Consider the following 16,292-nt stretch of genomic DNA (forward strand, 5'->3'; position numbering starts at 1 on the left):
TCTTCCCCGCTCTAAAGCCGTGGACTCCCTGCAGCACCCTGCTGCAGTAGCACAGTTGGTCAGAAGGCTGTGCACATCTCCTGGGCTACTCCCGTTGCACTTATGCAGTGGAGACAGAGTGTGAAGCTCACTTCTGTGTTAGCACATTTGATTCAGAGTGGCCAAGGAGAGCGGAGTGGTGAAATGTCTCCCCATGCCGTGTTTGAATCTGCGGCTTTTCTCTTCGGTTTCCACTTGGCAGTAAATCCAGCTGTCTTGCCCAGGCTAGAGTTTGGTGCTGAGCGCCTTCAACTTCAAGCATTAATCCAGAATTTCTCCTCTCTCTGCAGGTCACATTCAGAAAAGAAAGTATTTTTGTCAGGGCTGAGGATGTCTTCAGTATCCAGCACAACGCAGGCTTGGGCTTACTCCTCCAGTGCCAACCAAGTACCACATCCCCTTACAGAACCAGCATCTTAAGCGTGAACTCTTCAGCGTGGGCACTTGGCCTGTCTGACAGCCCCATCGGTGCCACCTGGATGAACGACACTGTTTGTTCTCTCCGAGTTCGCTACGCCGAGGAGCAACTGGTCCCGGTGATCAGCCCCCACAACGCGGGGCTGGAGCATCCAGGTCGCTACGCGGTCAGAGCCAGCGTGGACAACGGGGTCTTCAGCACCAACCTGTCTTGCAGTTTCTGGGTGACGTCCTGGGTGGCAGGCCTGCGTGTCATCCACCCCGCTCCTCAAGGCGGCAAGGTCTACCTGCCCTCCAACCACACCACCCTGGTTGTCAAACTCTCCGCAGGGGTGAATGCCACGGCTCGCTGGCTGGGGGACAACCACACCTTCCCCTTCGAGGGGTCCTGCCCGGCGGCTGTTGCGCCGCTGACGGCGGACTGTGCCAGGGAGACCAACGACACCTGGTTTGCTGTGGTCACCCTGAGCGGCCTGCGGGAGGGGGTGAGCACCCACGTGCTTGTTGCGGACAACGCCGTCAGCTCCCAGAACGTCACCGTCACGGTGAAAGTGGAGGAGCCCATCCGCGGGCTGCGGGCCACCCCACACCCTGAGAGCAGAGTCCTGCTAAATACGCTAGTGGTGAGTGGCTGCTTTTCATTCGTGGGTGGCGTTTTCAGCCTTTAGCACCAGCGGTGGGTGGTTTGCTGACGAGGAGGGCGGGGGCTCGGCTCCACACTGGCCGGGTGTAGCGCTGCTTGCTGCTAAGCGCCGGCTCCCCGGCCGCGCAGACAGCGCTGCTGCAGACGCAGGCATGCGGCAGAAAGCACTGGTGCTCTCCAGCAGGAAGGCAGCTCAGCTCTACGTTCACTTTAATTCCCTCAGAGGTAAGGCAGCATCTTCTGGTAGGGGAATACTGACTCTCCAGTTCTCCAGAAAACCGGAGGCATTTTGAAAGGCCGGAATTTGCCTTCTTTTGACTTGTAGTTATTCCTTTAGGTGTTTAGATATGCTCTACGAAATCCTTATATCAGCTGGCTGAAGCTATAAAAATGTTTCATCCATCCCTCAAAATCTTGGAGTTATTCTGGTGTTTGCCATCCTTTTTTTATCTCAAAAAGTCCCCAGAGCTGCAGTCGAGCCGCAGGGACCTGTTCAGTGACTGCCCATCAGTATCTGTGAAACGCTCTGTCCAGCTCTGGCTGCTTATGGCAGAACCCTGCGCCTGCAACGCCTGTTGGTCTCACCCTTCCTGGCTGCCGTGGTCTGCTCAGGAGGCACTGTAGGAGTGAGGAGGGAGCCTACCCTGTCCAGAGCACGTCAACCATTTTAGCCTTCGGGTCAGGCATCATCAGTGGATGAAGGTCAGAGACTCAGCTTACAGGTGTAGCTAAAGCTGAGTTGTTTCTGCAAAGATACCGGAAAGTTTTTTAGCCAGCAAGAAAGAGACCTGGTCACAAGAGCAGAGCCCTAGGGTGTGGGAGCAGGCAGTACGGTTCTGCTCCCTGCTCTGCTCCTGATTTATGGAGTCAGGGTCTGCATTTCTCTATCGGCAGCAAAGCCACAGATGGTCTTGCACCTCCGTGTCATGCTCTGAGGGCACTGTCTTACAGGCGTGTGATGCCTCCCAGTCTGGCTCTGCTCCCTCTCCAGTTCAGCTGGAGGTTTCCTGGGAAGTGCTGTGCATGCTTTTCACTTGCACTAGTGTAAAATGTCCTCATGCCTTTCAGAGCTACGTCCCTGTGATGGAAGCTGGGTCAGATGTGACTTTCCGATGGACAGTAGATGATAAGCCATCTTTCACTTTTTACAATATTGTCTTCAACGTTATCTACCAAAGCCCAGCTGTGTACAAGCTTTCGGTAAGCCAAGGCCTTTCCCATGATACCATTTTAATCCTGGGTTTCCATTTCATCCCACAAATGAAGCAGGAAAAGCAGCAGGGAGAGGAGAGGGCAGAGTTGAGGAGGTTTTCGCTGTGCTCCTAACGAGCTCATCTGCTATTCCTCACTGAGCTGCTCTTGCAAATGCAAATAGTGAGTTTCTTCCTATGCTTCCTTTACAGCTGGCTTCTGTCTTCCTCGCTTTTGCTTTCTCCTCTTTTCTCCACGTTCTCCTTTCTGTAAATGAGGCAGGGAGCCCCACTGCAGGGTGCCAGCCACTGCTTTGGCAGGCAGGAGATGTGGATTCAGCAGCAGGCCGAGACAGAATGCAAACGTAAGGCTTTCATAGGCAGGACAGAACTTCTGCCACAAGCTCTTCTGGTCTCTGTCCTTTTCTCTTTCTACTGGTTCAAACTGGAACAGTGGGTTTTGTCGTGACCCCAGAAGAAGGATAGAGCAGGGAGTCTGGGCAGAGGGAGGTATCTGTTGTGGAAGAGGAGTTTATCTCTGGCCAAAAGATCTTTCTGTATCATGCCGTGTACTGCCATGCAGGGTCCTGGTCTGGCTCCAAGCTGCTTGGTCCATTTGCAGGGTGTCTGCTGGCTTCCTCATGAGACACCAGCCCTAGCTCCGAGGGCACGCTAGCACTAATTTGCTTGGTGCAGCACTATGCTGAGTAACACTAATTTGCTGGGTGAAGCACTGTGCTGACAAGCCTGGACTGCTTTTACTTACAGAATTGACAAGGTGGCATTAGCCTGGCGTCCACTGGGTTCAGTGTAACAGAGCCACAGAAGCCTAGACACAAGCAACTTTTATCTGTTGGGGTGGGGGGTCTCTATTCCACTGGGTTTGAAGTATCCCTTCTGCCAGCAGCTCAGCTCTTCTGCAGGTGAGGAGGTAGCAAGATGCTTCATCTTTAGGAGCGATGCCAGTGGACCTGCCTAGATAATCTTGAGGATCCTGCTCTTGTCGTGTCTCTTCAGTCTCTTGCCTGTCCATTCTCCCTTCCCCTCATCTGCCTAACTTTGCTCTCCCTCTCGGTGCCCAGTGTGCTGGAGCTGCATTTGGTGTGTTTGGTTTTTGGGTCTCTCCCATCCCCACTCTCTGCTTGGGGCCACTCATCCACCACTGTCCTAAAAACTGGGGGGCTGCTGCTCCCTTGGAGGCAGCAAGTGCCTGGGCTCAGCAGCTGGAGACAACGTGTGGGGCACATCGGAGCAGGGAAAAGGGTAACTGGAGGAGAAGCTCTTCTCCTTGTCCTCTTGCTGTAGAACCAGCCCTTCCTTGGACTGACTTTAGTGGTGAAGGTGTGGTGGTTCCAGCAAGAGATGGCTTCACCGAGTAGGTGGTGACCTTCCATTCCGCACTGCTTGCCAGTGCCGTTGAGGCTCCTGCCCCTGCCTCCCTGTCCCACAGGCTACTCTGACCTGCCCTGCCCTGCTCTCCTGCCTGGTGGGACCTCTTCAGCACGGTGAAGGCCCACTCTCAGGAGAGGGCAGCACAGCAAGGTGATCCCAAATGCATTCTTTGTCCCACTGTCCTTCCCAGCTCACCGCCTCCAACCACGTCAGTAACTTTACAGTCAATTACAATGTCACGGTGGAGATGATGAATAAGATGAAGAACCTGACTGTGTTGGGTGTCCTGCCGGTCCTCCCTCAGAACAGCACCGTGGAGCTTACAGCAAGAGTCCAGGTTGATTCAGCTGTGGATGCTATGTTCCTGTGAGTCCTTTGCAAGTCGCCTGAATGTAGGATCTTCCTGTGCGTAGCTTCCCAGTCTTGCCTGCACTATTTCTCTTCCCAGGGCCAGCTGATGTCAAATGGCTCGTTTTTCAGCTTCTGTCTAGTTAATTTGAGATCCCTGCAAGTGTGGTTCAGTCACACTGACTGGGACCTATAGTTCAGGCTGAAATACTTTTCTTCTCAAGGGTTGCAACAGTGCTTTAATATTGGGTTCCTCCTCCTCTTACCAGTCTGTACTCCTCTCACAGCGGTAATTCTGCAGCACTGGGCACAGCTACTTCTTTGATACTTGGCATTATGCTTCCTATGGTTTTCCTGGAAACACCAGCCCTGAGCCAGAAAGGCAGCCCTAGGCCAGGCTAGGGTTCCTCAGGGATATCCATGATTCTCCTGTTGTGCAGTGTAACGTGGTTTGCATGTTTCTCCAGGTGGGATTTTGGAGATGGTGTCCAGGAGACATACCTGTTCAAGCCTCCCTACAACAAGTCTTTCCTTGTTCCTGATCCCAGTGTCCATGAGGTTGTAATTGAGCACAATGTTTCACACGTCTATCAAGACCCAGGTATGCTCAGGACAGTTGTTTGGGGAAGAAAGGGCTCAGGCATTTTTGTTGCATGGGGGTTACAAGGCACATTCAAATAAAGCAGTGGTTTGAAAGTCTTCACCTTGTTCCTGAGCAAAGAGCCAGAGTGACTGGAAGTCTCCAGCGATTGCCATCCTCCATAACTCTGTTTCTAGAAGTTTGTCCATGCTGAAAGAAGCAGGTCCACCACACGCAGTCCCCTTTTTGGGCAGTCTCAGCAGATAGATGAGTGGCAGGCGAGCTGTGTGCTGCTGGGAGAGGGGTAGGGAGCCCTGCTGCAGGCAGCAGGAAGGGGGGTTGTTTTTGTGAGCAAACAGAAAGAAAATCTTTTCTCTGTATCTGTTGGGCTGGATTCTCACATGGTGTTTGGTCCTCACACGCATGGCCTGGTTGTAATTTCTGCTTGTCCTGGACTGGAGAAGGGAAGCCCAGGGCGTGCATGGTGCAGGAGCAGAGTCTCTCCCCGCGGTCCCCCCGCCGTGCTCCTCACACTGCTGCAGCACCGAGCAAGCTGTTGCACAAGCACGTCCTCACGACTGGTTCTTTTTCTGCTCTCTTCCGACGCAGGCGAATACGCCCTGGTGGTGCTCGTGTCGAACCAGTTCGAGAACCTCACCCACTTGACCCCGGTTCACATCCACAGTTACCTGATTGATGTGAAGATCGAAGTAGAGGAGAATGTTCTAGTCGTGAGCCGTCCAGTCACCTTCAGAGCCAATCCACTGCCATCTCCTTATGGCGTCGTGTACACCTGGGACTTTGGGGATGGGTCCTCACTGTTCACAGAGAGCCAGGCTCCAGTGACATACAGCTACCCCAGAAGAGGGGTATACAACATCACTGTGACGGCGAACAATACCCTAAGCAGTGTGGAGACAGTTGAGTGCTACCAAGTGTTTGAAGAGATAACTGGGCTCCGTGTGTCCGCAGGTGAGGCGGCAGAGCTGGGAGCATCTGTGACCATTAATGCTTCAGTGCAGACGGGGGACAGTGTCACCTGGATATTCGATATGGGGGACGGGACGGTGCTGAGGAGTCAGGTGCCAGTGGTGGAACACGTGTACATAAAGGACATCAACTGCACTGTGAATGTGACAGCTGTGAATCCTGTGAATTCCATCTCCCAGACTGTGCCTGTTCGGATATTTGTCCTGGAAGTACTCAAAATAGAGCCTACTTCTTGCATCCTTGAGCACCCGGATGTGCAGCTCACTGCATACGTGACGGGGAATCCTGATGAATACATCTTTGATTGGACTTTTGGAGATGGCTCGTCCAATGTCACTGTCAGTGGGGACCCTGTGGTGATGCACAACTTCACCCGAAGCGGGACATTCCCCCTCTCCCTGACTCTCTCAAGCAGGTTTAACAAGGCTCACTATTTCACCAGTGTCTGTGTGGAGCCAGAGATAGTGAATGTCACCCTTCTCCCTTCCAAGAAGTTTGTGAGGCTTGGTGAAGAGAGCAGCTTCCAGGTCAGTGCCGTGCCTCTCTACCAGTACCGCTACCGCTGGGATTTCGGGAACAACGAGTCCACTAGATCGAGTGGGACTGAAGTGACCTACACCTACAAGAACACAGGGGTCTTCCTGGTCACGGTGACCGTCTCCAACAATGTCTCTTTCAACAACGACACAGCGTTTGTGGAGGTCCAGGAACCAGTTGGGGTAGCAAAGATTGAATATAATGGGACAACTGTTTTGGAGCTGAACCAGATCTACCTGTTCTCTGCCAGTATGAATGGAACCAAAGTGAGTTACTGTTGGGACTTTGGAGATGGCACTACGCAGCCCGGCCAGATCGCGACCCACACCTACAACGACACGGGCCATTACACTATTAGCGTGACGGGCCGGAACGATGTGAGCTTTAATGAGACCATCATTGACGTCACCGTGAAGCGTCGGCTTCAGGGGCTGACCATCAACGCCAGCAGGACAGTGGTGCCGTTAAATGGCTCGGTGAGTTTCGTAGCCACGCTTGTAGCTGGCAGTGCCATCCGCTACTCGTGGATCCTCTGTGACCGGTGCACTCCTATCCAAGGCTCCTCCACAATTTCCTACACTTTCCGCTCCGTGGGCACATTCAATGTCATTGTGACAGCGGAGAACAAGATCAGCTCGTTGCAGGACAGCATCTACGTCTACGTCCTGGAGCAGATTGAAGGCCTGCAGGTGGCTAGCAGTGACCTGGTGGAAGACATGTATTTCCCAACCAACAAAACCCTCCATTTGCAGGCAGTGGTGAGAGAGGGAACAAACATCTCTTACAGCTGGGTAGCCCAAAGGGACGGCAATGCCGTGCAGACCTTCACTGGGAAAACCTTCTCCTTGAGCATCTTAGAAGCTGGAAACTACACTGTCTATCTGAAAGCCACTAATATGCTGGGGTGCGCAACTGCCAACAGGACACTGGAGTTCATTGAAAGCATTGGTCTTCTAAAGCCTTATGCCTTCCCCAACCCAGTTGCTATTAATGCCTCTGTTAACATAAGTACCACCATAACCAGCGGCACTGGCATCACATATGTTTGGTACCTAGAAGATGGCTTCTCTTCTGTCACCTCTGAACCCTTTATTATACACTCCTACCAAAGCCCTGGCCTGATAGAGGTCATCGTTGGAGCAGAAAACAAGCTGGATTCAGCCAATGCAACAATTAATATCTGTGTAGAGGAGGTGATAGAGGGGCTGAGCATAGGGACTGCAGAACTGGACTGTAGATACGTCTCGTCAGGCTCCACGGTGGTCTTTGAGGGGGAGCTGCAGAAAGGCACTGAAGTGACATGGCTTTGGGAGGTGCCAAATGGCACATTGACTGGCCAGTCCGTGGCAGTCATGTTCCCCACAGCAGGGTTTTATACAGTCTACCTGAATGCATCGAATGACATCAGCTGGGCTCTGGCCAGCAGGAATATCTCAGTGCTGGACAGGATTCAAGGATTGGAAATCATTGCCAGCAAGAAGGTGGTAGAGCCAGGGGAACAGGTCACCTTTGTGATCAGGATGTTGTCAGGTACTTCGGTGAGTTACCTGGTGAGCATAAGCGGGGACTACTCTGTGGTGCTCAACGGGTCCAAGTACACGCATGAGTTCACCAAGAGCGGCGATTATTTGGTGACTGTGACGGTGCAGAACCAGATCAGCATCGCACATGCCCAGGTGCTCATCTCTGTCCTGGAGGCCATCCGCGATGTCAGGCTCCTGAACTGCTGTGAGGAAGGCATACCCACGGGCACGGAGAAGAGCTTCAGTGCCCAGGTGGGGAGCGGTTCCCGCGTCTCATTCTCCTGGCAGTTCTCCTTGTGGAAACTGCAAGGTCGATCCGTGGTCACTACGGCAGGAGAGAGTGTTTCCTACACTCCAGAAGCTGCAGGGCTGCTCGAGATTCACCTGAATGCCTTCAATGACTTGGGCGGTGTCAATATCACCAGAACCATCCAGGTCCAAGACCCGATAGTCCAGGTCTCCCTCACAGCCTCCAATGCCTTTGTCAACAGGACAGCACTGTTTGAAGCAGCAGTGGTGCCCAGCAGCAGGAGCGTTGAGTTCTTGTGGACCTTTGGGGATGGCTCTTCCACTCAAATCACCAGGGTTGCAGTGGCCAACTATTCTTACCTGAGCCCTGGGGATTACCTGGTGGAGGTGAATGCCACCAATCTCATCAGCTTCTTCATAGCCCACCTCACCGTCACTGTCAAAGTCCTGGAGTGCGAGGAGCCAGAGGTGGAGTTAGCCTTGCCCCCTCAAGTAGTCATGAAGCGGTCCCAGAGGAACTACCTAGAGGCACAGATTGACCTCCGAGGATGCATCAAGTACCAGACGGAGCACCTGTGGGAGATCTACCAAGCACCCAGCTGTATGAACTTGGACGACTCCAGCAGGATCCGTCTGCCGAACGTTGATGTGAACAGGCCCCAGCTAGTTATACCGAAGCTTGCCCTCGAAGTTGGGAACTACTGCTTCATCTTTATTGTCTCCTTTGGAGATACCCCACTGTCCAAAAGCATTTTTGCCAATGTAACTGTCATACCAAGTAAGCTGGTCCCAATCATTGATGGGGGGTCATACCGTGTATGGTCCAACACTCAGGACTTAATCTTGGATGGGGAGAAGTCCTATGACCCGAACTTGGACGATGGCGAACAGACTCCGTTGTTATACGATTGGTCTTGCACATTCTCCTCCAAGGTAAGAGCAGTTTTGCACAGCCAGAGGGGCTGATATCCTTTGGAAGTTCCAGCTACACGTCAGCTCCACTACAAATGTGTCTGGGTTGAAGCGGTGTTGAGGGAAGCTTCTGTGAGCACCTTTATCAAAGCTGCTCCGGAAAGAGGGTTGCAAAGGTTTCCCTGTTCCCAGCCGAGGATGATGGTACAGAAATTGCTGCGAAGAGTTGTGCAGTGCAGCCCGGTGCGTGGCAGAAGTGGTGGCACTGGAAGCTGAGGCATTCGCATTGCTGCTTCCCTTGCTCTTGGCCTCTGGTTCGTGGTTTCAGCGTAGCTGGTTCCATAACCTGAAGGCCGACTGCAGCCCGGGGGGGGCTGAGGGCTCTGATCCCTCTCCCGTTAACGGTTAAGTGTCTCTGGTTTTGGCAGGGGCCGTAGTTAGGCTTTGGAGGAGTGAAGTGACCACAGGTCACGGTCACTATGGTCACAAGCAGGTCACTGTCGTCACACGCTGAAATGGCCTGACCCTAGGGTGATAGCAGAGCGAGGGAGAACTGCCCCTCAAATTCTTACAGGAGACCCACCTCAGGAACATTTTTTGATTGAATGTGGGATTCTTTTGCTTGTAAAAAAATCATTGTTTTCTATCTTTACCTCAAAACAGAAAGATGTGGAGTGTGTGTGGATTAGACTGTTGAGTTTGTTGTGAGCTTTTTGTGTTGTTTGGCAAAGTTTATAAGCTATGTAATGAGGAATTAATTGCTATAAAATAAGAATTTGAAGCTCAGATGAAATACAGGACTATTCCAAGTACTGCTTACTAACCTGAAGAATAGGATAATGTGCTTTATTGTCCACACACCGCCCAGTTTGTCCCACCCCAGCGGTGGCATTGCACAGTAAGATCTGTAGCAGTGACTTTGTGTGGACCTGAGTGTTTTGGCTGTGGACTAACCCAATGTGCACCCATACCAAGGAGGGTTTGAAAGTTCTTTTCTCCTTGCAAGCAGAGCTCGGCTGCAGGGTGCTCTCTGAATTTCAGTGCCAAGGAAGGAATTGTCACAATTTCCAAAGCTGTATTAGAAGCAGATGTGGAGTATACGTTCGACCTCACCGTCAGGAAGGAGGGTATGAGTCCCGAGGCAACAAATCAAACCGTACGTACCACAGACAACTGTCGCTTTCTGTCCTTGTGTGCCTGTTGCTGGACACAGCCGAGCTGGAATTCCGCAGCCCTTTTTCTGAGGAAGTTTCTAGAGGAGAGCGGTGCTGGCTCGGGACCGTGCCCGGCCATGGGTGACTCCCCAGGCTGCGTCCCCTGGCCCCCTCTGAGAACCAGTCCCAGTTCAGCTGGGGGTGTGGGAGCTACCGCTACCTGCCTGCACCAGCCCGCACGGGAAAGCGGATTTTGGGGCACTGCTGGGTCTCCATAACCCATCTCATCCAGGTCATTGGCAGGAACAAACACTGGTATTTCCGTGATCAATTCATCTTACGCTGCCTGGGGCAGCGCTTTTGCTTGTCCTGCCAAGTCCTTTTAGTTTCTTCCTTCCTTTAGACCTTGCGTTAGTCCCTCTCTGTGCAGAGGCTGCGTTAGTGACCCAATCCTGAACGGTACTGGCCACCGTTCCTGGGACTGAGAGTCTGTGACTGCAGATCTGCCGGAGGGCAGCAAAGGAGCCCGTGGCCCGTAGCTCTTCCAGCACTGTGTGCAGTCCCAGGCTCTTCACGTGTCACAGCACCAGGCTCTTCCCTGATTTTTGCCCAGAGAGAGCTTCCTACGAGCTGGTACTTAATTTTGCTGTCAACAGTTCCTCTCTTCTCTCCTTCTGAATTTTTTTTAAGGGAGGATTTTTCTAAGTGCATGTTGTTTATGTCAAATTAAGCCTAACACTGAATGCATCTGCAGTCCGACAGCAGTTATAGTTTATGTCAGAAACATTCATCGTGGTGCATTTGGCAATTAGGGATATAGTTAGTCTGAAAGTGGAAACTCTTACTGCCTGGGTTTTAAACCAGAGCTGGAGGATAAAAAGCAAAAAATTAAATTGATAGTCTTTCAAGGACATTCCGTACTATCTGGTTTCCATGCATGAGCGCAAAACAATGATTCCAGTGTCGCAGGAAATTTGCAAATACTGTAGGAATGAATGAAGCTTCAAGGCGCTCCGGCTTAGTGCTGTGGAATACTTACCCTCTTTTAAAAGTCTGCCATATTAAACAATGTCTTCATTACTGTCTTTCTTTGAACACAGAATATTCATTATGCCAGGGCAGAGGGCCCTGTCAAATGCTGGACAACGCCATTTCTTAGGGGATTGAAGGAATTTAGGCAAAGTACAGGGGTCAGAGCTCCAATAGCTGTTGTATCTGAGCCACCAGTGCTTCTAGAGCTCTCCTCTCTCCAAGTGCTTTGCCGGGGAGGTGTGGTAGATGTCTGGTGATGTGCAGCTCAGATCCGAGCTAAAAGCCTGGAACAACGGTGCCGCTCTCTGGAAAAGGTGGTTCATCCAGCCTGCAGAGCAAAATGCGTTTGAGGCACAGTGGGAGCTGTGTTTTCTGGCTGTTTTTATCACCGTTCCTGTCTCTCGGGGACGTAGGTAGTGTCAGAAACGATGACGGTTCTGCACGGGCAGCGCGCTCGCGAGCCCAAGGGTCGGGTCTCGACACGTGGCGTGTGGTTCTCGCCCAAGCTCCGGAGAGCCGAGCAGGGACCTTGCTGGCTTTGCACCGGGCAGCACGTCCTCAGTAAACCCAGGCTCCCTGGCTCACCCCCAGCCCTCTGCTACTCTGGACTGTGCACGCTTTCCCCTGAGCACCCTTCCGAGCTGGGGGCAGACACCCACAGCCCCACCCACTCTTGGGTGCCCACGGCAGATCTGCTGTGACCCCACCGGGTCAGGCGCTCCACAGCTGCAGAGGCAGGGCCAAGAGTTTGGCCCACAGAAAACAAAGGAGAGCTGCAGTTGCTTCCCAGGGCAGGCGCTCACCAGATGTTCGGTCTGTGCTGTAACGGAGGCTTTCCTCCTCCCCGTTAGACTGCTCCTTTTTCCCAAACTCTAACACGCATCCCATTTTTCTAGGGCAGGCAGCTGCCCTGAAATGGTCAGTACAGCAAAGTGCTTCAGTGAGCGTCATCCCCACCCGACAGCACAAGCAGGACTTGCTGGGAGTTCAGCACAGGGCACCAGAGGGACATGTTGAAAGTGATGCATGCTGTTAAAAAGTGTAAATAAAGTAAATCCAGAATTACCTGGGTTGTCCCAGCTTGGTATTGCGTGGCTCTTAAAAATCAGTGGCAGAATTGGCCAGTGTAAGAAAAGTGATGTAGCTAAAGTCTGTCATGAAATCCTTTAGAAATCCCTTTCTGCTGTTTCCTGAGGACAGACTGGGCTGGTGCAGGGCAATTCCTCTGTGCAGAGTGAGGTGCTGGGATGTCTGTATTACCTGTTAGATGTCTGTATTTTTGTCTCAGATCTTCTGATGGAGCCTCTTGCTTCCCCAGGTATTCATCAAGAGGGGAGGAGTCCCTATCGTGTCCCTGGAGTGCGTTTCCTGCAAGGCTCAGTCTGTCTATGAAGTTAGCAAGAGCTCCTATGTCTACCTGGAGGGGACCTGCCAGAACTGTCACAACGACTCCAAGCTTGGGGTAAAGTCGTTACAACACTGGTCTTTGCTTCACCTTTGGTGGACTTCAGGGAGAAGGGGAGAATCAGGGGACAGGGTGGAAAGAGCTGTGTGAGAAATAAAGTCCTGGAGCTAAACTGCCGTAGAGACAAGGAGGGGAAGCGATCTCTGACCATAAAGGCAGTGGCAGGCTGGGTCTGGCTGAGGGGCCGAGGAAGACTGGCTGGCACTGGTCTCTTCATCACAGCCCCTGGAACTGGGTGCAGGACTGGCTTGCAGAGTCAGAAGTTTAAAACGGGCCCTGCACGGAGCTTGCCTGGAGTGGCCCGGGGCTCCTGCGTGCCGTGCCATGTCCTGGGGCCTCTGAAGCAGGTTCCCCATGTCCTGTAACGACTGGGACCCCCTGTGAGATGTCCAGAGGTTTCCCTTGCCCTGGGCTGTGCCTGTCAGTCCTCCATCAGTGTCTGGACCTACCCAAGGGCAAGTCCTTGCTGGGTCATTTTCAAGCCAAGCCCATGAATGACCAGCTCACTTCACACAAAAGCCACTTTATTTTCCGAGAAGAGATCTGTAGATTATTTCCTTCTCCCTGCTGATTGGCATTTTGCCCCTTATTCTGGTGGCTCAAGCAGTGGTGGTTCAGTCTCTTCTGATCCCCCAAATCTCTCATGCCCTCCTCTAATTACAGATTCCACTATGCAGCATTTCTGCAACCTGTTGAATGAAACAGGTCTCAGAATGGGAAGTCCTGTTGCGAGAGCCAGTCTGTATTGCTCCCAGTAAGCCCAGCATGTACTTGTATGGCATTTTCTGGTTGCCTATCTCACTATTCCTCTTGTTATCACAATTGTACATTTGCGCTATTAACAGTAACCATCCAGGACACGTTCAGCTTCAAGCTTATAAAACATGGTATCCCGTGGAGACTCCACCAGTACTTAATTTATTTCCTGTGTTTTGTATTCTGTATTATGAAATACTCTGTCGGAGGGTGATGTAATCCCAGAGACTAAAGTAGATCTCACAGTGGAAATATTCCCACCAGACATTTTGGAAAGGTTCCAGTTCTTGTTGCTGTAGCACACAAGACTAAAGCTGAATTATCAACTGCAAATTTGGCAGACGCTCCCACTAGAAATCTGTTACTTTTTATAAGAGACTCAATCTGAAAACATTTTAAGGATATAACTTCAGATTTAAACAAAACCTCTCCTGTCTTTCCCTTCTTCATCTCTGCAGAGATGGGCAGCACACAGCTTTAAAAACAAGTCGCTCATCCTGGACAAAAAAACTACCTCCACTGGCGACACCGGAATGAACCTGGTCTTGAGGCAAGGGGCACTGAAGGACGGGGAGGGATATACTTTTACCCTTCACATCACAGACCTCACAACGGGGGAGGAAGGATTCGCCTCCATCGACCTGCTCCCAAACCAGCCGCCCGTCGGCGGGTCCTGCCGGCTGTCTCCCAGGGGACCCCTCAGGGCGCTGATGGCGAAGGTGCACTTCGAGTGTGCAGGTGAGAGCGTACAGGCAGCGGTGCTGGGCACCTGCCAGCCTCCCTGCTCCTCCTGGGCAAAGGTTTCTCCTGGCCAGGGTGTTACAGCTGCCCTTCTCCCCGCAGATGCGTTCTTTACGCTGAGCTCCTACCCCAAGATGCTTGGCCAGGGCTGAGTTCAGAAGCTGGGCTTTTCCATTCCTGATCCCCAAAGCCTGGACCCTGAGCAAATTTGTATCCCCGACTTACGGAGCTCTAAAACTCATGGTAGCAGGCAGGCACTTTTTTTTCATCCTACTTCACATAGTTAAGCGGTGATGCCCAGGCCAGGCCAGTACTTGCGGAAGAAACTGGTATTTCAGTGCAGGAAAAAGAAGATAGGTGCCCAAAACTGAGTCACACGTATGTGGGAAGAGTCAAAAGACAAAGCACTGGGGCCTTCTCTGCCATGTGGGCTGGATGTTCCCGTCGGCAGTTACCTTCTCAACCAGCTGCAGAGACAGCAACGACGAGTCCAGCTTTGGAAAAGTGGCCTGGCTGACGTTCTGTAGCCTTGGGCCAAGGAATAAGTGCCTCTGAAAACCATACTTCCCCAAATGATTAGTGTTAGAGATTAGTGCTGTCTGTGCACAAATGCTGGGAAGCCACGCTGCAGAGATGATGAATTCTGCTGGTTCTGGGGGGGCTGGTCACCAAAGCCCAGCTTAAGCTGGGGGAGAAGCAGAAGTGTATTCAGCCTGATGTCGTTGCAACTTGGGTATGTTTTGAGCTACCCAGAATAATTATGAAACGTCTTTGGAGTAGTGGGAATTTTAGTGCTTAGGGATTGTTTTTAAGCTGAAATGAAACAGGCAGGATGCCCACTGGTCGAAGTCCAGTGCAGCGAGCCCTGGCAGAGCCAGCACCTTCACTGGTGCTCACTGGCAAACACGCGGTGCGTTGCCCAACTGCTCAGCTCCCACAAGACTCCCCAGAATTCCTGGAAGCTCCACAGAAACTTTTGTGCGGGTTTTATCCTAGACTCGGTTGTTCTTGAGATGTTGAACTGCCTGAGGGCTGCGCTGAGCCTCTGTCCCATGTCAGGCTTTGCAGGGCTTGTACAGAAGCTGCGGCCTTGCGTCAGTGCTGTTCCCAGCCCCAAAAGAGTTGTGCCCGTTTTCATTTTGCTCGCGAACTCTTCACAAATCTCTTTAAATGTTACAGGACCCAAACACCTAGGCAGAAACCCCTAAGCATCGGAAAAATTCAGAGGGGGTCAGAGCTTTACACTGCAGGCCCCGAAAACATCCCCCCCCCCAGCCTGGTGGAATCCTTGAGCTGTCCTCACTGTGGGGACAGCCCGTCCCTCTGCCAGAGGAGGGGGGCCCCTTGCTGGGGACACCAGTAAGGGGAGATGCCGTGCTGAAGGGCTGAGCCTGGTGGGACACTCCAGGGGAGGGAAGGGGCACTGCCAGGCAACGCCAGCTCTGACAGACGGGCTGAGCTTCAGGATGGTGGGTGCAGCCCCCGGCCCTGTGCCCTTCCCCCCCCCTCCCCCCCCCCCCGTCAGCCCCCCTGTTTGGGTTCGTTTTGCAGGCTGGCGAGACACAGAGGACGCGGAGGGCCCGCTGGTGTACATCCTCCTGGCATCCCGCCGCAGGGCCGGGCACTACCACGAGTTCTGCGTGTACAAGGGCAGCCGTGCCGAGCACAGCGCCTTCCTGCCCCCGGGCTTTCACGAGAGCGGCTTCCTGGTGTCCGTGGCGGTCCTTGTTCAGGACCAGCTGGGAGCCACCGTGGTGGCCGTTAACCGGTAAGACCCGCCGCTCGCAGGCAGCCCCGGGGTCCAGCCAAGGCTCCTGAATCACGGCCTTGGGGCTTGACCGCTGGGTCCCAGTCCTGAAGGGCTCAGCAGATCCTGGGTGAAACGTTTGCCCCCTGGACGAGGCTGTTGGCTGGAGGGTGAGGGGAGGCTCGGCAGAAGTGCAATACGGAGAATTCCAGTCTTTGTGCATCATCAAGGGGGAGACCTTCCCATAAGTTACTGCTTTCCTGACCACCCCCTTAATCCCCTGGTGACGCCTTGCTTTGAAGGCACGACGTCGCCTCCTCAGCAGATTTCTGTGCTCTCCCACCTGCACCGGGAGCCCTCCGAGGAGAGTTGGCAGCAGCGTGCTGTGGTGCTGCGGGTGAGCTGGTGTCTGGCTGCTGAGAGCCAGGGAGGTCTCGTGTAGCCAAGGCGGAGAGCACGTGCGTTGGAGCAGGGTGGAAGGGGTTGCAGCTCGAGTTTCAGCAGGGCCAGTACCATGAAAGCCCAGTTAGCCCTTCTGCAAACTCCCTTTGGTTTCCAGTGGGCTCCAGGCAGGTGA

The 16,292-nt window shown here is 53.0% G+C and overlaps 1 protein-coding gene across 2 annotated transcripts in view; it reads left to right on the forward strand.

Annotated features, from left to right (window-relative positions):
* Positions 1 to 16,292, forward strand: part of PKD1 (polycystin 1, transient receptor potential channel interacting) — a 98,756-nt gene that overhangs the window by 54,614 nt on the left and 27,850 nt on the right. For both annotated transcript variants that reach the window (XM_042798293.1, XM_042798294.1), the window contains 9 exons: positions 330 to 1,079; positions 2,168 to 2,299; positions 3,872 to 4,047; positions 4,497 to 4,630; positions 5,219 to 8,841; positions 9,830 to 9,976; positions 12,325 to 12,468; positions 13,686 to 13,965; positions 15,520 to 15,736. In XM_042798293.1, coding sequence (XP_042654227.1) covers positions 330 to 1,079; positions 2,168 to 2,299; positions 3,872 to 4,047; positions 4,497 to 4,630; positions 5,219 to 8,841; positions 9,830 to 9,976; positions 12,325 to 12,468; positions 13,686 to 13,965; positions 15,520 to 15,736 — 5,603 coding nt within the window. The remainder of the gene's footprint in view (positions 1 to 329; positions 1,080 to 2,167; positions 2,300 to 3,871; positions 4,048 to 4,496; positions 4,631 to 5,218; positions 8,842 to 9,829; positions 9,977 to 12,324; positions 12,469 to 13,685; positions 13,966 to 15,519; positions 15,737 to 16,292) is intronic.

Source organism: Tyto alba, unplaced genomic scaffold (genome assembly GCF_018691265.1).
Source record: "Tyto alba isolate M040663 unplaced genomic scaffold, T.alba_DEE_v4.0 Super-Scaffold_28, whole genome shotgun sequence".
NCBI lineage: Eukaryota > Metazoa > Chordata > Aves > Strigiformes > Tytonidae > Tyto > Tyto alba.